This window comes from Geotrypetes seraphini, chromosome 10, assembly GCF_902459505.1.
Source record: "Geotrypetes seraphini chromosome 10, aGeoSer1.1, whole genome shotgun sequence".
In the NCBI taxonomy this organism is placed as follows: Eukaryota; Metazoa; Chordata; class Amphibia; order Gymnophiona; family Dermophiidae; genus Geotrypetes; species Geotrypetes seraphini.
This window is the reverse complement of record NC_047093.1, coordinates 73,804,746-73,827,720: the sequence shown is the minus strand read 5'-3', so window position 1 is coordinate 73,827,720 and position 22,975 is coordinate 73,804,746. Positions and strand designations below refer to the sequence as shown.

Here is a 22,975-nt window from a genome sequence, read left to right as displayed (position 1 = left end):
TGCTTGGTTCCTTCCTAAGCTGGGATCAGAGAATTCTACTCTGGAACTCATCTGCCCCAGCTCTCCTTCCACCAACGTGCTTCCGGGTTGGGGTGGTGTTGTCCGCTGCTCTGGGCTCAAAGACGCCCTTCCTGTTTGCACGGGTTCACCCGAAAGAGTCGGGGTCTCCCCCGAGTTAGGCAGTGCTGAGTCATCCGAGCCTCCGCATTCGTTGTCTGAACTAAACGCTGCTGGGCTACCACCGCTGGAGGGTTGTAACGGAGGGCTCCCTTTCTCTTTCCCATGTCTCCAGACCGAGGAAGACTATCAGACAGCGTCAACCGGACAAGGTACGGAGCTCCCCTCTCAGGCGTCTGCTTCCGACGCCATCTTGATTTTCTCCCCATAAACAAGTATTACTTGTTGAAGGAGGCAATCCTGGAATATTTTGAGAGCATTCCCAATTGCTGGAAGCTCCAAAAGATTAATATGGAGAGTCTGCTGGTAGTGAGATCACACTCCATGAGTGTTGAGACTACCTAGATGATCTCTCTAGCCCAGCATCAAAGTATCTGTTGTTAGAAGTTTTTGGTAAGGAGTGGGCTGAAAATGTAGATCTCAGGTAAGATTTTGTGCTACCATCCATCACTGGAGATGCAGAGCAGGTGTAACATCTGACGTGCAGAAGTTCACTTAAGGGTGTATATTGTTTGACAGAAGTGAATGAGATTGTCAACCCTCTGCTCGGGTAGAAAAATCCAACCTTGAATGTGTTCAAGAGTGCCCCTATGAACTCCAAGATTTGAGACGGCTGCAGATGGCAAATCCTAGTTGCTCAAGGAAGCAAAATGTTGGGAATATGGCATGCTGTGTTGCTTACAATAATGAAACCTTGATCAACCAGTCATCTAAGTTAGGAAATACAAGAAACCCCCATTAGCGAAGGGTTGCTGCAATGACTACTAAGCATTTTGTGAAGACACAAAGAGCAGAGGCTAGTCCGAAGGGCAAGACCTTGTACTTGAAGTGTCAGGAACCTGTGTGGAAGCAGAGATACTTCATGTGAGCAGGAACTCATAGAATGGATATGCAAGTGTAGGCTTCTTTGAAATCTAGAGAGCAAAGCCAAACTCTTTTTTCTATCAAGGGTAGTTCCCAGAAAGACCGTGCGAAACCTCTCCTTCAGCAAAAAGGTCTAGAATGGGTCAAAGGCTTCTGATCTTTTTTAAATATCAGTAAATACTTGGCGTAGAACCCCCGACCCCTCTCCTTCAGAGAGACAAATTCTATTGTGTATAGCTGGAGAAGGGCCAAGAGTTCCTGGTAAAGGAGGGTTTTCTAGAGGGAGCTGAAAAGAGACTTGAAAGCTTTTTGATCAGACATAGGACATAGTCCTGAGTAAGAGCTCAAAGCACCCAATGATCTGTTGTGATGAGAGCCCAGCATTGGTGAAAATAGAGCAATTTGCCTCCGATAGTGAGATTGGGAGGTAAAATGAGGGGCATATTGACAATGCTCTCTAGAAAAGAGTCAAAAGGACAACTGCTGTTTGGACTAAGAATGAGACTTTGTCTTCTGTTGTTTTGCGATAGAATGCTGACCAGTAGGCCTAGAGGATGATGAAGATGCCCAACTATAACATTTTGTGTTGTAGTAATATGAACATCTAGATGGAGCAGAGTATCTTTTAGAAGACTGAGAGGTTTAAGGCTTAGAAAAAGTTGACATATTGTCTGTGTGTTTTTAATTTTATCAGCCACTTCTTCAATCTTGTCTCCAAACAGATCATCCACCTTTGTGAGCATCATCTGAAAGGTGCTCCTGGACTGAAGTTTCCAGATCAAAGACTCCTGAGCCAAGATAAACGGTGTATAGCAATTGCTATTGTTGATGTTCTAGAAGAAACATTGAATGCAAACATGTCTCTAGCTAGGAATTTTCTTGTAATGAACAAATTCTTGGATAAATGTTGGAATTCTTTAAGTTTGTCCTCAGGGAGGAATTTCTCATACTCTGAAAGTTGTTTAAGCAAGGATTTAAAATAAATGAAAGAAAAGAACTGGTAGTCCATAAGTCTATTTATGAGCATGAATTGATTGAAAAATGTGTTTACCAAGAGTCTAGTGTTCAAGCCTCCCTTCCTGGAAGAGCAGAAACATAAGACCTTGAACTGAGCATTTTAGAGTAGATTACACAACTAGAGAGTGATATTTAGTTAAAAATTTATATCCTGTACCATCTACTATTCTAAGCGGCTTACAATTCAATGTTGAAGTTGTGTTCTCTCAAACCCTGTACACACTTGCATTCTGAACATTGTGTAAATTTTTTAGGAGCCACCTGGACTGATAGAGGGGTCTCCCAGTTTTTAAAGAGTATCTTTCATAATCCTATATAAAGGTACCTTGATACAGTCAGTTGATCTGCAGCGATGGAGAACAATGTATGGTGTGTGAACACTTACTATAAATGGAACACTTACTATAAATGGAGAAAGTGCCAGGGATGACACTGTGCCTAGAAGGGGAAGAATGTTTATGCTTCTTATCTTTCTTACATGTTATCTCCCTCCAGTGGGAATGGCATGAAGAAAGATGATGTCAAGTCTTACCTCTGGAGAGAGCCTGATGCTAGATGCTCTCTATGCAGTGCATCTCCTTCCGTGCTCAACACTGATGTCAAACCAAAGTTTTTCAAACTGAAGTTGTTGGGCTTTAAACATCCTCTTTTAACTATGCAGAGGTCACAGCGAATGTCCCAATGGTCAGGATCTAGACAACAGATGTCAGTCGTTCCTCGAGGGCCGCAATCCAGTCAGATTTTCAGGATTTCCCCAATGAATATGCATGAGATCTATTAGCATACAATGAAAGCAGTGCATGCAAATAGATCTCATGCATATTCATTGGGGAAATCTTGAAAACCCCTGATCTAGGCACTGAACACATCAATTATGGGTATCAGAGCCTGAAATGGTCCAATTATATTTAGTACATCTTGAAGCCACTCAGCATCTTCCGATATGGAGGAAAAAAATGGCTAATGCAGTCAAAAGGCATGATGGCCCGGAAAGCTCGAGTGAAAATTATACTGAAAACAGTCAATACTCCCTGGGTTGAATAATGGCTTTGAAGCGGCCTAAAGCTAAAAAAATCAAACATGAAGAAAAATTTAAAAAATCTGAGGAATGACTAAAAAAACAAGAAAAATGAAGAATTATGATGAAAACTATAATAAAATAAAACCAGGAAGGTATGTGCTGAGGAGAAACTGAAGACATAGCTTCTCGGTTCCACAAAAAACTGAGAACTGATAGTCCCACGAGCCAACATCGGGCAGGAAGGCACCAGCGAATGCAGATGGTATGGGCAATGACTAAAGATTTAAAGTGATGGTGCACTTGGTAGTGTCTGTACCAGGTTCTGTGGATGATGTCACCCACATGTGAGAATATTATGCCTCTTTGTCCTCAAAGAACTTGTTTTTACAACTGTATTTGTTGGTGACATTTTTGGCAGAAGCCAAAAGATAAATATTTATCTACCTCTATGTACAATCTAATTAAGCTTGATTAGATAATTCCTGCAGGCTTTGTACTTACCACAGCATATTGTGTTGTTAATGCAATTTCAGCAGACACCTGAAGCATGACAGCTTGTTTGGATTTCAGCTTACCTTCTGCAGATCATAAGAGAGCTCCTGGATAAAAGTCTGGAGTTCTTGTTCCCTTTGCTCCAGGTCAGTAATTTTCTTTTCAGCACTTGCTTGCGCAATCACCAGTTCTTGCCTGCATACACAGAGAGAAGATTGATATTTTCTGAGTCTTTCAATAGCTTAGACCAGACCAGAATGGTATCCCTCTTTTCTCTTTCATTGTGTAGCTATCACAGGGTGAACTGTGCAGTATTAATTCACAGGCTTATATGAATCTGACAAGCTGCAGTGTGAATGCTTCTGCTACAGCTCCCAAATTCTACTGGGATCACCATTCACACTGGCCAATTGATCTGGGATTTGAACTGGCAGCTTAAAATGCTGTTACTTTTCTCCTGTGCCCATAATGACTTGCTGTCTGAATGACAGAGGTATAGTACATGAATCAGAAGGAAGCAGATAAGTAAATTTAACTCTAGCTGGAGACAATGACTGGCAGCTTACTACTTGGGACTGGATCAGACTCTAAGGTTTGCTCCTAGCAATTTCTGCAGACAAAGAAAATCACTAATGGTTCATAAAAAAACAAAGAGAGGTTATCTATTTGTAACAAGGAATACAGTGGAACTTCTCTGTCCAGTAAATGAATCTAGCTGCCATTAACATAAGACTTTGTAACACCAAAGCCTGAGATTGCCAGCTTTCTGTAGTTTCCTTGGACAGAAGCAAAGTCATTTCACAGTTTGGGACATAGCAAAATAGGTGCTATGGAATGAACAACTCGGAACAGGACACTTGGAAGGAGGAAGCATGCATGAGGATCCTGTCCCTTAAATATTGTCCGAGTCAGTGATATGCACAAGCTTACTAGGTTGCATAGGAGTCTAAGGATGATTGTCATTGTGTATATATAATATCCAGACCAGTAAGTAATGGTTGAGGGGAATCCTCTCAGCGGCAGTTCCGGAACAAAAGTGCAAGTAGAGTCTTTTGGTGCCATTCAAGAAAGAGCAGATTAGTTTGGTGAGGAGCAGAAATGAATATCATATGATCTCCCATGAATTCTAAAGATAAGACAGAATGGAAAGGTGGACTGGGAGTGTTTTGTGTTTTTGTTTCCCATAATAAGTCTGTTTGTAGGATAGCAGGATACCCAGATTTCTACCCAATGGTAAGTGGGCTGTGGAGAAACAGCTACAGCTATGCAGTACAAGATGGCTTATAATTGGTGCCATTAATGACCTTAAAGGAAGAACTCTGTATAGATGATATTCTCTAAGTGGTGCAAATACAGGACTTTCCTGTGAGCTGGATGCAAGAGTACGAGTATGTGGGTGAAAAATGCATGAAATGGGTTAAGCTCCTGAATCTATGGTCATTTTCTTGGAAAACGTCAAAAGAGACTACAGCCCAGATGCAATAAAGCCAGCAATCTTCACTAAACCTATTTTAACAGCTTTAGCAACAATCACATTTGCTGACCTGATGAAGAAAACGGCTCACTGCCTGGTTTTCTGCATGATCGCTTATTCTCTGATCTGACCCTGCAAGTTTATTAATATTAGAATGCCATGTAAACTAGTAGAATGACTGATGCTCTAATATGGCTTCCCGATGCACTAAAAAAAAAAAAAAAAAAAAAAAGATGATAGCTTTTAGCGATCCAAAAAAGCAACTGGACAAGACCAGTTGCTTTCCTGTCAAAACCCTTTTTATTTTTAAATGAGAACAGATGCTGTACATGTTTATACATGCATAATATCAGCCCCATTAGAAATAAAAAAGAAAATAAGCACTCCCCACCGATGACGGCCCTCCCTGGTAAACCAACGAATGCTGCACCGGGAAGACCCCCCGCGCTAGTGAAAAACGGAAAGAGGTATGGCCATTCCCTCCTGCCATTCGCACCCCCCTCCCGTGCCAACAAAAACAGCAGGAAGAATGCCCACTTCCTCCTGCCATGATGAATCCCTCCACCATGAAAGAAAATTGGCAGGAGGGATACCCAATCCCTCCTGCCAATGTGACTCCCCCCAAACAGCAGCAATACAGCTTCTTGCCACGCTTCCCCATAACATCCCCTACTCTCCCCCTCCCTTAAAAAAAGGCAAGAAGGATGCCCACTCTCTCCTGCCATTGGAGGACCCCACCATCCCCTCAAAAACCCCTCCCCCCCCGTACCTTCTTAGAAATATTGAAGCAGGATGGAAGCTCAGTCCGTCCTGCTCATAGGGCCACGGCTCCAAAAAGGCAGGCTTTTTTCCTCCCTGTTGCAGACAGCCTTTCCTTAAATTTACTGAAGCTGGAGTCTTTTGCGCAACATTGTTTCAGTGTTCCATGTCAGATTGCCGTGAGGGGGGAGGGCGCATAGCATGGGAGTGGGCCTTCGGTGGCAGGAGGGAGTGGGCATCTCTCCTGCCGTTATCACTGATGGTTAGGAGGGAGGAGTCACATTGGCAGGAGGGATTGGACATCCCTCCTGACAATTTCTTTTGCGATAAGGGGATTTGGCATTGTAGAAGGAAGTGGACATTCCTCCTGCCCTTTTCGTTGGCGTGAGGTGCGGATGAATGGCAGGAGGGAATGGCTATCACTTCTGCCATTTTTCGCTAGCACGGAGGGGGTCTTCCCAACACCCCGTTCATTGGGGATGGTCACTATTGGTTGGGGGGGGGGCTTTTTTTTTTTTTCTTATTTAACAGTGCATGTGTAACACGCACAGTATCTGTGCCCATTAAAAAAATAAAGAAAAAAAAAAGGTTTCCTGACCCAAACAACCGAATGGCAGGAGTCTGCTTTTTGGGCTTCCCCTGCCGGCTCTGCATATGTGTGAGACTCGCTCTCACAGCGATCAGCAGATTCGGGATTACAATTAAGATCTGCATGAATAATTTGCATGCAAACCTTTCTATATTGGCCAAAAATTGGCATGATGTAGACCCAAACAGTCTTACCAATCCTCTTAGTGCATCTAGCCCTTGGTTCTTTTCTTGTTAATATCTTTTCTAGTAGATAGGTGTGTCATTCTGGATGGGTGGGTTATATCTCAGTGCCTGTGAGCTGCGCAGAAGGAATCCAACCGGTTTTTGAATCCCTCCTACTTCACAGAGGGTTCTGCTGCCCCCTACAGTTAGTTCCAAAGCAGGCAATAGCCCTTTCTAGAAACAGATGTGAAGGAGAGGTATGAAGAAACTCCCCAAAAAACAACTCTGTTCTGCTCAGAAATTATAACAAACATGTTAACAAAGAACAATCAAAACAGCACAACAAGCATGCCAAATAGACACATTTATGGAGCTTGAATATTACCCCCAACACGCCAGCAGCAATGGGGGACAGATACTAAAAAGCTAAGTACCTGTAATTCTAACTATGAATAAATAAGAAAAAAAATATAAAAAACTTTTAAAAAGATTACATAATTCTGCAGGATCAATGAGGATTTAAGCCACTTGAAGTTAAACTACTCGGTGGTGGTCTGAAGGTCCTTGAAGACTGGAGTTTTATCAGTTGACACGATAGGGAATGTGTATTGTATGAATGAGGTTTTGATATGAACATCCTGAGTGAAACCGTAGACAGGCGCAAAAAATAAATGACAGGGCAGGGTCCAGAATGACGCACCTATCTACTAGAAAAGATATTAGCAAGGTAAGAACCTAATATGCCAGTGTATCGCAAACTGTGTGCCGCGGAACACTACTGAGCCTTCTGAAATTTTAACTGTGCCGCAGGAAGAGAGGTTCCAGCGCCTGAGTCAGCTGACTTGCTCCTACCGGGACTGACTTTTACAGATGCCTGTTTTCTGGGACTCCAGCCTTCGTCTTCTCTCCGCACCCCCGGACTAGCAGCGGCAGCTCTGTGTGCTTTTAACTTCGCCACATAGCTGCCGCTAGCAGTAGTTTAGACACGGTTTCATCAAGCAACCTCAGGGCCTTTGCTAGGCCAGCCCGCATTGCATCATCGAAGCAAGCCGGCCTAGCAAAGGCCCCGAGGCTGCCTGATGAAACCGCAGCTAAACTACTGCTAGCGACAGCTATGTGGCAAAGTTAAAACCACACAGTGAGCTGCTACTAGGCTAGAGAGAGGAGAGGTATGGTAGACAGAGAAGGAGGGAAGGGGTACTGCTGGACAGTGGAGGAGTGGGCTAGACAGGGGGAGGAGAGAAGGGGTACTGCTGGACGGGGGAGGTAAAAGGAAGGGAGAAGAGGTAATGCTGGACCTGGCAGAAAGGGAAGGAAAGGTGCTACACACTGGAGGGGAGGGTGAGATGGTGCATGGAGAGAGAGCATGTTTGGTTGGGGTTTGGGAGGAGGGAGGCCACTCGAGGGAAGAGGCAAGGACAGAGAGAGAAAACGTGCAGGAGGGAGAAAGTGTTGGACTCATGGAGAGGGCGAGATGGATGGAGAGGACTGAAAGGAGGGAAGGAGAAATGTTACACTCTGGGGAAGGGGGAGAGGGCAGAGAGTGTAAAGTTGGACTCATGGAGGGAGGGAGAGAAAGAGAGATGTTGGTTGGGGGAGGGAAGGAAGACCAAAGAAGAAGCATGCAGGAGGAAGAGAGAAAAAATGTTGGACTGGTGGAAAGGAGAGAGAAATGTTGGACTGGGAGGGGGGCCCGAAAGGAGGAAGGGAAGGAAGATGGACTGCAGAGGGCAGAAAGGAGAAAGGGAAAGAGAAATGTTACACCGGGGAGGATAGATGACTAAAGGACAGGAGAGATATCAGACCAGGGAAGGAGGGGAGTCTGGTAGCGCTATAGAAATAATAATAATAGTAGTAATAAAGAGAGATGCCAGATTATGGGAAGGAGAGGAGAGAGATGCCAGACGGGGAAGGGGGAAAGGAAGGAGAGAAATGTCGTCAGACCATTGGGAGTGGGGGAAAGAGAGAGAGACAGGAAAGGAAGACATGGAAAAGTAGATTTTGAGAAGAAAGCAGAAAAATGGAAATATTGAATGTTAAGTTAATGCCAAAAATGGATGCAAGGCAGAAAGTGAAAACAGAGAGAAAACAGTCAATGGATAAGAAGGCCCTGGAAACATAGTTAAAAGCACAGAAAAATAAATTCACCAGACAACAAAGGTAGGGAAAATGATTTTATTTTCAATTTAGTGATTGAAATGTGTCAGTTTTGAGAATTTATATTTGCTGTGTATATTGTGTGTAAATGAAAAATGAATGGAAAAAATTGCATTACAATTAGTAAAGGGGGTGGGATCTGGAGAAAAGCTTGGGTGGGTCTAGGGTGCAGTTTGGGAAGTCTGTGGTTGGGAGTACTCAGTTGATATTTGTTAGACTTCCCTGCTGGCACGCCCTACTGGCATTTCAGGGCCTGTTTGGATGGCCTCTGCGCATGCGTGGATGTCAGCGTGATGTCATCACAGCGACATCCACGCACTTCTGGGTGCCTCGAGCCGTGGTCACTACCTTTAGTGTACCCCAGCTCGAAAAAGTTTGAGAGACACTAATATGCAATAGCTGCACCTTTACAGAAACAGGAGACCATTTCCCAGAAACAATATATGCTAACAAAATGGCCATATGGATCCATCTGGCAATCATGGCCTTGGAAGCTGATGCACCACGTCTAGCTGGATTAATAAGCACAAAAAGATGGTGAAATAGCCTGAACTCGCTGGTGATCTCAAAATAACAGAGAAGCACTCTTAATGTCCAACTTCTTCAGAACTCGGTCCTTTTTCTTGGAACTTGTGGACTGGAATGCCGGCAATCTGACTTCCTGCTTGACATGGAACACTGAAACAATGTTGCGCAAAGAGACTCCAGTTTCAGTAAATTTGAGGAAAGTCTCTCTTCAAGAAAAGAACCTGTAACTCCGAGACCCATCTCACTGAGATAATGGCCACCAGAAAAAATATTTTGAGCATCAGATCCATCAAGGACGCTTCTTTCAGCAGCTCATATTGAGGCTGGCTGAGGCAACCACATTAAGATCCCAAGAAGGGCATGAGAGGTTTTACTGGGAGCCTGAAGCGCAGTGATCCCTTTAGGAATCTGGTTATGTCTGGATGAGACGCCAATGTAACTCTTTGGGCTTGAGCTCTAAAATAAAGAAATAAGCAGAGCAGATCAGAAACATTCCTTCTGGCTCACGTGCAAAAGGAAAAAACTGTAGGGGGCAGCAGATCCCTCTGTGAAATAGGAAGGATTAAAAAAACAGGAGTGGATTCCTTATGTATCTAATTGGCATGGTTATAAAGGCCCTCTATTTGATTTAAGAAATGCATAAACTTGACTGGTTCTAGGGACAAGCGCAAGCCATTTAGGAGGGGCTGATTCTGGAGGGGGGCATGTTGATGAGGATGGAGGCTTGTCTGTAGGACAAGTCTGATATCAGGGATGATTGAGAGCTGAATATTTATGGTCCATCCAATTCCTTTTTACTCATATTTGTTATCAATAATGTTTTTGGATTCTTCTTAAGGACTCCTGAAAAAGGCACTTTTGGCTGAAAAGAATTACTATTAATAATGTAATCCGATTCACTACTTGTTTGTATGTATTAAATCTATGCGTCACTTATACTATTTGTAACCCGCCTAGAACTCCAATTCTGTGAGGATTTGGCGGGACTAAAGACTGCACACAATATAACAGATTCATCAGGAGGAGCAATCACTCTTGGGTAGAGTCTTATCCCATGTGTCGTCAGAGATTAACAAAGCAGTTCACAAGAGTCCTGTTGCTGGAAATAGAGGATCTCCCTGGCCAGTGGGTACAGACTCAATAGTCAGTAGGATCCTCTCTATGGAAGGCTGAACAGGCCTTTTCCATCAGATCTTCATTTCCAGGGGTAGTGCTAATTCCTTAGAAAAGTGCTCCAGCTCTGGTTGTCTTGGGAATGAAAACAGTTTTGGTTTTTTCTCTTTTGATTATTATAGAAAGGAGAAAAGGGAGAGGAGAATGTATTCCATCTCACTGAGTCAACAAAACAGATTGAATATGACATTTCCGTTCTGGAACAATCATAGTGACACCAACCCAGTATGACCGATTCTGTCCTGCCTGTCCTGCTTCTAGTTAAAAAAACAACTATAGTATATTTCTAACAAAGCAATGACAAACTTATGGCATTCCTGTAATGGAGATGGCACAATTGCCAAGTGAGAATGAATATGACCCCATGGATGAGGTTGCCCACCAATCTGGTAAGCACATGTTCAGGTAGTCCTTTCAAACGCCCTCCCCACAGTTTGTCTACACAGGTGAAAGAGAACCAAACATTCATTACTACCAAGCTCCCTCACCACCACCACCACCACCACCACCACCATTCACTACCCCCCTCCCTCCGCAAATGTTCCAAAGTCCCCAACCTTTGTCTGTCAAGGTCAGAATGTTCTTTCTGTAACAGCTGGAGTTCCTTTTTTAAAGTGTTTGTCAACTGACTGGCAACTTGCAGCTGTTCCTCAGCCTGGCTTTGATGGCTTCTTTGCTCCTCCAGTTCTTGTTTTCCTTTTGCCAATAATTCTTCTTTTTTTAGAAGCTGAAAAACAAAAGAAAACAAAACCACCACCATTTTGCAATGGAACATTCAAAATATTCAAAAACAAGAATCAAAAAATTAACAACCAAAGGTTACAAAAATCAAAACAAAATAAAAAAAAACTGTAGATGTAAGACTGGAAAAATATATCAATTATCTCTTGTGGAAGGAGGAAAACCTCAGATCATGAGTCCATTTTCACATGCCATGCCACTGGCCATTCAGCTAATGTGGACAACAATTTCAATCACTGGCCATCCTCCACCATTCTTAATTAATGTGCAAAAACCATGCTATGCAAACTTACATTGATAATATATAAACAATATCAAAAGTGTAAAAACCACTTATCTTTATATTGTCAGGCAACTTGCTTTAGACTCATTCTGACGAGCTTGTTTCACAATATCTTCCTCAGAGAATCAGAGAAACCATAAAGTGTTTGCAATAACAAAGCTGTATCCCAACAGCCCATGCAGATGCCATTATTAAGGATATATAAGGTGACATGGGCTGTGTGAGCTGTTGGGATACAGCTTTCTTGTTGCAAACACTTTATGGTTTCTCTGATTCTCTGAGGAAGATATTGTGAAACAAGCTCATCAGAATGAGTCTAAAGCTAGTTGCCTAACAATATAAAGATAAGTGGTTTTTACACTTTTGATATTGTTTATATATTATCAATGAAAGTTTGCACAGCATGATTTTTGCACATTAATTAAGGGTGGTGGAGGATGGCCAGTGATTGAAATTGTTGTCCACATTAGCTGAATGGCCAGTGGGCTGGCATGTGAAAATGGACACATGATCTGAGGCTTTCCTCTTTCCACAAGAGATAATTGATATATTTTTCCAGTCTTAAATCTACAGTTTTATGGGTTTGTTTTGATTTTTGTAACATTCAAAATATCACCATTTTCCACCAGAACTGGAAATGACTCCAATATCTCTTAAAACTATGACCAAAATATGTTGCCAAAACTTTATGTATCACACCATGAAGTCTTCTGTTTTTATCATTATGTTTTAGAAAGGTTTTTTTTCCAGTTTCCTTCTTTCCTTGTTTGTGCCAAGCAATCCTGCAATACACTAATATTGTTTTCTTCACCTGGAAGAAGAGGGGAATAGCTACAAATGCAATGGAATTAACAGGTAGAAAATTAAAACAAAATTTGAGAAAGTATACTTTCAATCAACACATATTTAACCTGTGGAGTTTGTTGCTAAAGGATATGGTTAAAGTTAATATCATAACTGGGTTAACCCCCCCCAAAAAAAAAAACAAAGCAGGAGGCACTGTTGCCTTAATATACATTCTCAGCTTGTATAACTAACATACTCATGACCACTACTCATATCAGCAGTGGATAGTAAAGGGGGAGGGGCATACTGCCCTGGGCTCTGTCTTGGTGGGGATGCCAGCACATCTCCACCCCCTTATGCCACACTCGCATCTTCACTTCCCTGACCTCCCCCAATATCTCTTTAAAATCTTCGCCAGCGCAAGCAACTGCTCTAGCCTCCTGCTCATGCAAATCTGTCTGTCTCTCTCTGAAATCACTTCCGGTTCACAGGGCCAGGAAGTGAAGTCACAGGGAAAACAAGAGTGAGCAGCAAGCTGGAGAAGCTGCTCACACTGGCAAAGATTTAAAGAGGTACGGGGATGGGAAGGGAGGTTGCAAGTGTGGTGTGGGAGGATGGAGAGGAGGCAACGGGGGTTCCACTGCCCTGGGCACCTCCTACCCTCACAATGCCACTTTATGTCAGCAAAGCGCTTGCAAGATATCAGTCAAAATCTTTGGTCTATCCTTACCATGTGTTTAACTTTGGCGAGTTCCTGTTGTTGAAACCCTTCCAGTTCATCAAGCTCATCTCTTCTTTGGAAAAGATTCAAACTTTGCTCTTTCATTTCTTTCAAGCGAGCAGACAATGCCTTTCTCTCCTGTGAATCAAAGCACAAAGGTCAGCATTTATGTTCAAACAATTTTTATTGATGAAAAGAAAGAGCATGTACATACATAGAATAAGGAACAACCATAGTACAGAAAAAAAAAAAAAAAAAAAATCAGCAAAAATTGTACAACACAGTGAATTTTTCAAACACATAATATCAAATCCAGAACCTAATAGCCCCGCACACACACCCCCACCCCCGGTTAGTAATAATAATAATTTATTTCTTATATACCGCTATACCGTGAAGTTCGAAGCAGTTTACAATAAAGATACATTTGGCAGTACATGGGATAGAAACGGTTTACAATAAAGATACGTTTAGTCAGTACATGGGATGCAAGTGGTTTACTTTAAAGATTCATTTTGTCAGTACATGGGATACAAGTGGGTTACAGTAAAGATATATTTTGTCAGTACATGGGATGCAAGTGGGTTACAATAAAGATACATTTAGTCAGTACATGGGTTACAATAAAGATACATTTAGTCAGTACATGGGTTACAATAAAGATACGTTTTGTCAGTACATGGGGTGCAAGTGGGTTACAATAAAGATACATTATGTCTCAAAGCCCTTACATGGGATGGTCCGGTACTTGGACTCCATCTTAGACGGCACCGCTGTGACTGTAAGAGGGGATTCCAAATTCCTCAGGAAGGTCTGGTGAAGGACCTTATTGAGAGGCAGCCGAGGAGTTTCTCTCTGGGGAGTGGGCAAGTCTTGCTCCTCCAAAAACTCTTTCGTATATTGAGAACCCGCGAGTAAGTCCAGGTTCAAAGCACGTGCCATATCCTGCACGAATCTGGAGAATGAGGAGGGCCTGGAAGGCGAGGAAGGAGTTCGAGAAGCCCGCGCCGCCAAAAAGGAGGGGGAAACCTCACGGGAATACTGAGGCTCCCTACTAGACCTTGACCCCCAGGAGGCCACATCCAGGGACCTCGAAGGGGTGGGGGATCGCCTATGCCCCGAGGAGCCCTTGGGAGAAGTCCCCGGGGTACGAGGCACCGAGGCACGCCCCCTCCGTCTCGGCGAGGAGCCCCTCGAACCCCTGCCCTCGGAGGAACGGAAAAGCCTCGGGTTGTCGAGGCGGAGCTCCGAGACCCGCAACGTCTCACCCCCGGTCGGCGAGGAGCGACCGCGTCTCCGGGGAGAACCCCGTGAACGCTTGGGCTTCCTCGGCCGACGCCTCGCTCGAGGCCGGCCTGAGGGCGAGGAGCCCCGGGAGGACCTCGAGGAAGAGGAAGAAGAAGAGATCCTCCTAACCCGACGCACCTTGTCCCGAGGCCGCACGCTCTGCTCAGGTTGGTCAACCGAGGCCGAGGTCGAGGGCAAGGTCGGGGTCGTCGGGAGAACCCCGGGGGCCGAAGCCAAGGGGACCGAGGCCGAGGCCGCCGACGCCGGAGCAGTCGAGGCCGAGGCCGGAGCAGTTGAGGCCGAAGCCGGCTGCAGGTGTGCGAGGGCCCCGGACAGCTCCGAGGCAATCAGCGCTCGGAGCAGGTCCTGGAAGAACGGAACCCCCATCATGGCGGGTAGGTCCGGGGCCGTCGGGTGCTCCCTGGAGGGCGACCTCGGTCTCGAGTATTCCCTCGGGGTACCCGACTTCGACACTCGGGGCGGGGCCGAGGACGACCCACCCGCCGTCGAGGAACCCGAGGATGGCTTCTTCGCAGACCCTAGAGTCGAGGAAGGAAGCGGGGACTTACCCTGGGCAGGTTTCGTCGAGGTCACAGGCTTGGATGAAGCCGAAGGTCGCGGCGAGGTCGAGGTACCCGAGGCCGAGGTCAAGGCCGGGGCCGAAGCCGAGGCCGACGTCGAGGCCTTTGCCGCCGCAGGGTCCACAGCAAAGAGCTCCGCCATTCGGGCACGGCGTCTGCGGAGCGCTCGAGACTGAAAAGTCGAGCACCTATCATAGGACTCAGTAGGATGCTCAGGACCCAGGCAGAGCAAGCACCACCGGTGTGGATCGGTGATAGAGAGCAACCGATCACACCGGGTGCACTTTTTAAAGCCCGTCAAGGGACGGGACATGAACTCGAAAAATGGCCGGGAACGAACGATGTATCCCTTCCATTGTTGTTGAATTTGAGGTTGAGAGGCCATACATTCCAACTTATCCAGGTTTAATTTACAACCCCAAAAAGTCCCATATTTTTTTGAAACATTCCAAGAGAACCGGTAAAGACTGTTCCAGATTAGAAATATGCATCAATAAATCATGAATGATTGGGATCGCATTTGGAACTCTGTAATCTTAGGATTCTGCAGGCAATCCCTCAAAAACGGATCCATGGTGAGGACAAATAGTAAGGGAGATAATGAGCACTAGAGAATGACACGGGGAAAAAATTTGTCCCGTCTCCGCCCCATCCCCGTGAGCTCACTCCCGTCACCATCCCATCCCCAATGGCTTGGTCCCCGTCACCGTCCCGTCCCCGCGAGTTCGGTCCCTATCACCGCCCCCGCAAACCTAGAGAGAAGATTGTTCTTAAGTAGATGGAGTTAACCAAAGTGGACGGGATTGGGGAAGGGAGGTGGGTAAGGATAAAAGGCAGGGGAGATTGATAGGGAAGAGTCAAAAGGGGATAGCAATTCAAATATTCTTAATCTATCCTCTTTCCCAGCATCTTCTTCCCATTCTCTCTTCCCCAGCGTTTTCTCCCCACTCTCTCTTCCTCATTTCCCAGCGTCTTCTCCCCACTGTCTCTTCCCCATTTCCCAGCACCTTCTCCCCTCTTTCTCTTCCCCATTTCCCAGGGTCTTTTCCCCACTCTCTCTTCCCCATTTCCCAGGGTCTTTTCCCCACTCTCTCTTCCCCATTTCCCAGCATCTTCTCCCTACTCTCTCTTCCCAATTTCCCAGCGTCTTCTCCCCTCTCTTTCTTCCCCAGTTCCCTTTAGGCTGCTTCAGCATCTTCTCCTCTCCAGCCCTCCCCCCAGCACCGTTCGCGCGGTCCAGCAGCTCCCTCCCACCGGCCGGCCGTGCCATCTCCCTCCCTTCCCTTCTCTTCATGGCGATTTCTATAAGGCTATGTGTTGTATTGCAGCCAGAGCCTTGAAGTTGCATCGCGTGTGGCTGCTGGAAAAGTCTCCTCCGATGCAACCGGAAACAGGAAGTTGCATCAGAGGAGACTTTTCCAGGAGCCACATGTGACACAACTTCAAGGCTTCGGCTGCAATACAACATATAGCCTTATAGAAATCGCCACAAAGAGAAGGTAAGGGAAAGGGAGAGAGGGAGATGCACGGCCGGAGGAAGAGAGCGGGCTGCCGGCATGCTCACTCCTTTAACTGTGGAGACAAGACCATTTACCGCTTCATGGGGCAGTGAATGGCTTTGTCCCCGTACTTGTGGTGACCTTTTTATTTTTCCACTGTTTCAGCGGGTAACAACCACCGTGTCATTCTCTATTGAGCATCCCTGACGCATCCCAAGTTGAATAGGAAAGGAGCTGACTCGAGCCCATTAACGTAAACAGAAGCTTTATCGTAATAAAGAGTGCTAATCGCCTCCAAGAACCAGCCCTCAATACCATAAAGAGGGAGGAGTTGAGTTTGTATAAGAAAGGCCAATGTATTCTATCAAACGCTTTTTCAATGTCAAAGCTGATCAACAGAGTTCGATGACCCCGCCTCTGGACCACTTCCAATGAGGCTAATATTTTCCTGATATTTTTGACTGTATGGCAATCATGTACAAAGCTGGCCTGGTAGTCAACAAGTAATTGAGGCAGAATTCTAGCCAATCTGTTAGCCAAAATGGTGGTTAACAGCTTATTTTCAAAGTGCAACAACAAAATAGGCCTATAAGAATGCAGATGACCAGGATCCTTCCCCGGTTTGGGAAAAGCTATGATGGATGCCCTATGTTGTGTGGAAGGTAACTCACGATCCCCTAGAGCCTGATTAAACATTGCAGCAAATGGTTGGGCTACATCGTCTTTTAAAAGCTTATACAATTCAGCTTTAAATTCATCTTTGCCTGCTGCCTTAAATAAGGCACTCTTATTAATACCTCACCGTCATTTATGGGCCTATTAATATCTTGCAACTGTGTAGGTTGAAGCCCAGAGTGGGATGTTATCAAGATAGATATCCAGATCCAGCCCAGCACTAATGGGATCTTCAGTGTATAAAGCTGCATAAATGTCTCTAAATACATCATTAATATCATTGTCCGTATGAGCCAGGGAGCCCTTAGAGGTACGTAAAATCAAGATTTTCTGATATCTCTTATCCATAAAAACATAAGAATTGCCGCTGCTGGGTCAGACCAATGGTCCATCGCACCCAGCAGTCCGCTCACGCGGCGGCCCCCCAGGTCAAAGACCTGTGCCCTAACTGAGACCGGCCCTACCTTCGTTCGTTCCGGTTCAGCAGGAACTTGTCCAACCTTGTCTTGAATCCCCGGAGTGTGTTTTCCCTTATAACAGACTCCATAAGAGCATTCCAGTTCTCCACAACTCTCTGGGTGAAGAAGAACTTCCTTACATTCGTACGGGATCTATCCCCTTTTAACTTCAGAGAGTGCCCTCTCGTTCTCTCTACCTTGGAGAGGGTGAACAACCTGTCTTTATCTATTAAGTCTATTCCCTTCATTATCTTGAATGTTTCAATCATGTCTCTTCTCAGTCTCCTCTTTTCAAGGGAAAACAGGCCCAGCTTCCCTAGTCTCTCATTGTACGGCAACTCCTCCAATCCCTTAACCATTTTAGGCACTCTTCTCTGGACCCTTTTGAGTAGTACCGTGTCTTTCTTCATGTACGGCGACCAGTGCTGGACACAGTATTCCAGCTGAGGGCATACCACAGCTTGGTACAGCGGCATGATAACCTTCTCCGATCTGTTCGTGATCCCCTTCTTAATCATTCCTAGCATTCTATTTGCTCTTTTCGCCACCGCTGTACATTGCACAGACGGCTTCATTGACTTGTCGACCAGTACTCCCAGGTCTCTTTCCTGGGGGGTCTCTCCAAGTACCACCCCAGACATCTTGTATTCATGTATGGGATTTTTGATACCAACATGCATTACCTTACACTTATCCACGTTGAACCTCATTTGCCATGTCGCTGCCCATTTCTCGAGCGTGGTTATGTCACGTTGCAGGCCCTCACAATCCCCCTGCGTTTTCACTACTCTGAATAACTTCATATCATCTGCAAATTTAATCACCTCACTCGTCGTATCCATTTCCAGATCATTTATGAGTATGTTGAAGAGCACGGGTCCAAATGCCAAGTCCTGTGGCACCCCATTCCGAGTATTGTCCATTTACCCCCACTCTCTGTTTCCCCACTGTCTTTATAATTCACCCATTTTTCCATAATATATTCACTAAATTTTACATCTGTATACAAGTCAGAAGAAAAACCCAGCGCCAAGGCCACCGAGATCTCCCACCCCAATGTATCTGAAGCCAAACTGGGGCAAGGTTGGAGATCATAGTTGGGCCAATCTCTGTTTCAGGAATATGTGTGATCAAATATGGAGTTACAAGAGATAATCAATTCTCGAGTGTGTCTGGCGAGCACAGGAAATATGGGCATAATCTCTATCCATAGGGTGCAACATATGCCAAATATCCTGGACCCCCAGAGTATCACAGAGCAATGGAATACCCTTAGTAGGATCTGTACGTTCTTTAGGTAAGCACGTGGTTTTATCCATACTTTGGTCTGCCACTATGTTAAAATCCCCACCGATGACTTTGGGGGTGTCCGAAATGGTAAGAATATTAACAAATTGCCTATAAAATGGCTTATTATATACATTCAGTGCATATACCGTACTAAGTAAAAGCAGGCTCCTATCAATTTTTAATGAAGCTATAAGATAGCGACCATCCAGGTCCCAGATAACGTGATGTTTTTCTACTTGTAAATTTTTATGAAACAACATGATAACCCCTGCTTTCTTGCCACAGGCTGGATTATCAAAGATATCCCATACCAAGTTTTCAATTTGTGATGTTCCTCCGAGGAGAGATGGGTCTCCTACAGCAGGGCACCAAAGCACACATTTTATGTCAAGCATGCAAGATTTTCTTTCGCTTCACACGAGACCCAATCCCACCTACATTCCACATTACTATTTTGAGATCAGCTAGACTCAACCAATTCTGATGCAACAGCAGTTCATTTCTCAAGGCGATCCGAGTATGCCGTCCCAGCCCACAGCATCCCGGATTCAGCAGCCCAATACCACCCCATAGAACTACAGCCCTGCCATATTGAAGTCTAACATTTGTACAAGAACACTCATCCACATTCATACACCTCATCCATCACAATATATAACATTAAATTCCCCAAACCCCTTCCCAAACCCCCAAAAATCCCAACAAAAAAACAAGAATTTAAAAATTAAAAAAAATCAAATAACACCCCCATCTATTCCCAGAGTCCAACAGCGACCTTATGGTCAAGGTACATTATTATTGTCTCCCTTCAACCCAAAGAAACCACTACAGAGCTGTACTGGTGGTTCCATACAGAACAAGTCAGACATATCCGCAAAACATGTATGGACTAAGGCATAAGAGAAATGTACCATTATTCAGGAAAGAAATCCTCTTAATTGGGATAGTGTAAACTGGGATTAATAAAGTCCAGAGATAAAAGCCAAAGCATACGAAATTCCCAAGCCAACACAGTTCATGAAGTAGAGGAGTTCGTTGTTAAGGAGTCACAAAAATGTTGAGCATCAGCAACTTGTTCAAAAAATTGAGTTTGACCCACTTGTGAAATGCGTAATTTGGCAGAGTACAACAGCATGAACCTAATCTGCTTCCTATGAGCGGAACAAATGGGCACGAACAATCTCTGACGCTACTGCACTTGTGAGGAATAATCTTGAAAACAGAGTACAGGTTTGTGGTGGTAGGACAGAGTTTTCCCAGATCTCAATAGCCTGCAGATTACGCTGTTTGTGCTGGAAGTGCAAAACTCAACAGATCACTACATGTGGCCGCAACGCGTCCTCTCTTCAAATTCCTAGTCAGTGGGCCCATTCAAGAGAAAATGCAAGTAAGGAGTGCTCCAGTGTGGCAGGAATCCAATACTCCAGAAAGGTCAAGAGATCTCTATCCAAGATCGTTTCAGGGAGTCCCACTAGTCTCAAATTATTACATCTGGAGCGATTTTCCATATCGTCCACTTTCTGTTCCAACTCCTGCACTGTCTTCTGAAAGGCCCCTTGCGATTGCTCCAATATGGTGGTCCAATTCTCTATGTCCGACGTTCTCTGAAGGCCGACATCCAATTCTAAGTTCAGGCTATCAATCCTCTTCATGCACCTCTTCCGCCCGATCGAAAAGTTGTTGGGAGTTTTTTTAAATCTAATGCTGCTTCGACTGCAGCTGTTGCTTCAGCAGCTAACTCTGCCGTCCAGGCCGAACTGATGGTATTCATCGGGGATGAAGATGGCGCCACCATTTTCAGATCCACCTGATGCTGTTTGTATCTGTCTTTTTTTTTTTAGCAATTTTGGATGCCATAAAGAACTGGTTTGCTGCGGATATGTTGTGCGTGTAGTAAGAAAACAGTAGGGGTTTAGGACGTAGTTGAAGTGATTCAAAAACCGGTGATTAAAACACAAATGTTGCAGGACTGCACAGAGCTCAGCTTAAACCCTGTTACTCCGTGGCATGGCAATACGTGACCCTAAAAACCAGCATTTAAAAGCTCTGAGAAAAAAGGCATGAGATAGGAGGCAGTGTTGGGACTTGGGAACTGGTGAAAAAGACACAAAATAGACAGTAGAGTAAAATGATCAGTTGTTTAAATGGAGAAAGCTAAATTGTGGAGAACCACAGGAATGTAGCACTGTGTTCCCTTTAAGGACTGAGATGAAATGAGCAAAGATTATCCATTACATTACTCTGTGAGCATTTCTTACAAAGATACATACTTATAGAGATCTATATCTATATCTAGGGAATTTCATGAGCTATTGTCTGAATCATTTCCCTATTTGTTCACCCTGTAGTTTAACAGTATGGTTTATAGATACTCTGAATTTTATTGGATATTTAGTGCAACTTAGAGGGATCATCGATCTTCCTGCATGAGCAGCATGCTTTAAAATTTTTTTATTTTTTTTTTAAAGGGCGTAGGAACGCTTTTGAACACAGCAGGGAAGAACCCGTTCACTACCAATTTTCTCTCTTAGCATTATGCATTAGAGAATGACACGGGGAAAAAAATCTATCCCCGTCACCGCCCCGTCCCCGGCCCACCATCCTCTGCACTGCCCCGTCACCGCCGTTCCCTTCACCGCCACATCACCGTCACCGCCATCCCTTTCACCGCCCCCTCACCGCCACTGCCATCCCATTCACCGCCCTGTCACCGTCCCCGCTGCATCCATATAAGCCTTAGTACTGTAATATTTAGCTTATTCCTTTCATATAAATCAAAGTTCCTGCTGCTGAACTAGAGAAAGAGATGTTCAGCTGGCAGGGCTTTGTTTATAAATTTTTATCAACACAACTAATATACTATTTTATCCTAAAGCAAAAAATAAATAAATAAATATAATTTTTTTTTCTACCTTTGTTGTCTGGTTTCTGCTTTCCACATCTTCTCATTCAATTCCTTCCATCCACTGTGTGGCTTCTCTCTGTGTCTTCCATTTGCTGTTACTGTGCCTCTCCCTTCACCCCCCCCCAAATTGGTCTAGCACCCATCTTCTTCCCTCCGCTCCCCCACAGTCTGGCATCTGTCTTCTTCCCACTCTGTCTTCTACATTTCCCTTCGGGGTCTGTTCCTCTCCACCCTCCTTCAATGTCTGTCCTATTCCTTTCCACCACCACCCTTCCCTCCTTCCTTTACCATCTGTTCCTTTCTACTACCCTTCAGCTCCTCTCGCGTGGCCTATCTATCTACCTTCCTCCCTCTTATTTTCATGGCACGTTATAATGTAATTTGTGCAAGCCACTGGAGCCTGCGAGCTCGGTCCCTGTCCCATCCCCACAAACCATCTCGCTTCTGTGCTCCTATTTTCCCCATTTATAATATCTCCCCTATGTATCTGCCAATGCCCCCCCCCCTGTGCCCATATACCATCCCCATGGCATGTCCCCTTTATGTCTCTGTCCCTATGCCCCATGCACATAATTTCCCCTCTTTTTGTTACCTTCCTGTGTCCAGATTTCCCCTATCTTCCTCTTTCCTGCTGTGGGTTTTTTCTTTCCGTCTTCATCCCCTTGGCCCAGAATCCTTTTCCCTTTCACTTCCTCCTTCCAGTTTGAGCCGGGAAAACGAGCGATCGCACGGTCCCCACAGCCACCACCCGCCTGCCCAATCGATCCTAGTGTTTAGCCAGCTCTCTCCCTTCTCCTCACCTTAGCTTGTAGGTTTTCTTTTTCAGCGACCTGCACGCTTTCCCAAAGAGCCGCGCACACGCGGCTGCTCAGTGTTCAATCTTCTGCTCTGCTGCAACTTCCTGTTTCCGGTTGCGTCAGAGCAGAAGATCGAAACTGAGCAGCAGCGGGTGCGCGGCTCTCTGATAGTGTGCGGGTCGCCGAAAAAGAAAACCTACAAACTAAGGTGAGGAGAAGGGAGAGAGCTGGCTAATCACTAGGATCGATTGGGCAGGCGGGTGTGGGCTGCGGGGACCGCGCGATCCTTCATGCCTCACTGCGGGGACAAGACCATTCACCGCTCCACGGGGCGGTGAATGGCCTTGTCCCCATCGCCGCAGCGACTGCTAGTTTTAATTCCCCGTTTCGGTGGGTCACCCGCGGCTAAACGCGGTGGCCGCGGGTAAACCGCCACCGTGTCATTCTCTATTATGCATACAGTATACATTTGACAGTATTCCACACAGACGTCTGATAAATAAACTGAGTGCCCTTGAGATGGGTCCCAAAGTGATG

At 45.1% G+C, this 22,975-nt stretch overlaps 1 protein-coding gene across 2 annotated transcripts in view; it reads right to left on the bottom strand.

Moving 5' to 3' along the window:
• Window positions 1-22,975, bottom strand: part of GOLGA1 (golgin A1) — a 135,787-nt gene that overhangs the window by 64,523 nt on the left and 48,289 nt on the right. For both annotated transcript variants that reach the window (XM_033962133.1, XM_033962132.1), the window contains exons 7-9: window positions 12,956-13,084; window positions 10,973-11,142; window positions 3,655-3,766 (exon numbers count right to left, since the gene is read on the bottom strand). In XM_033962133.1, coding sequence (XP_033818024.1) covers window positions 3,655-3,766; window positions 10,973-11,142; window positions 12,956-13,084 — 411 coding nt within the window. The remainder of the gene's footprint in view (window positions 1-3,654; window positions 3,767-10,972; window positions 11,143-12,955; window positions 13,085-22,975) is intronic.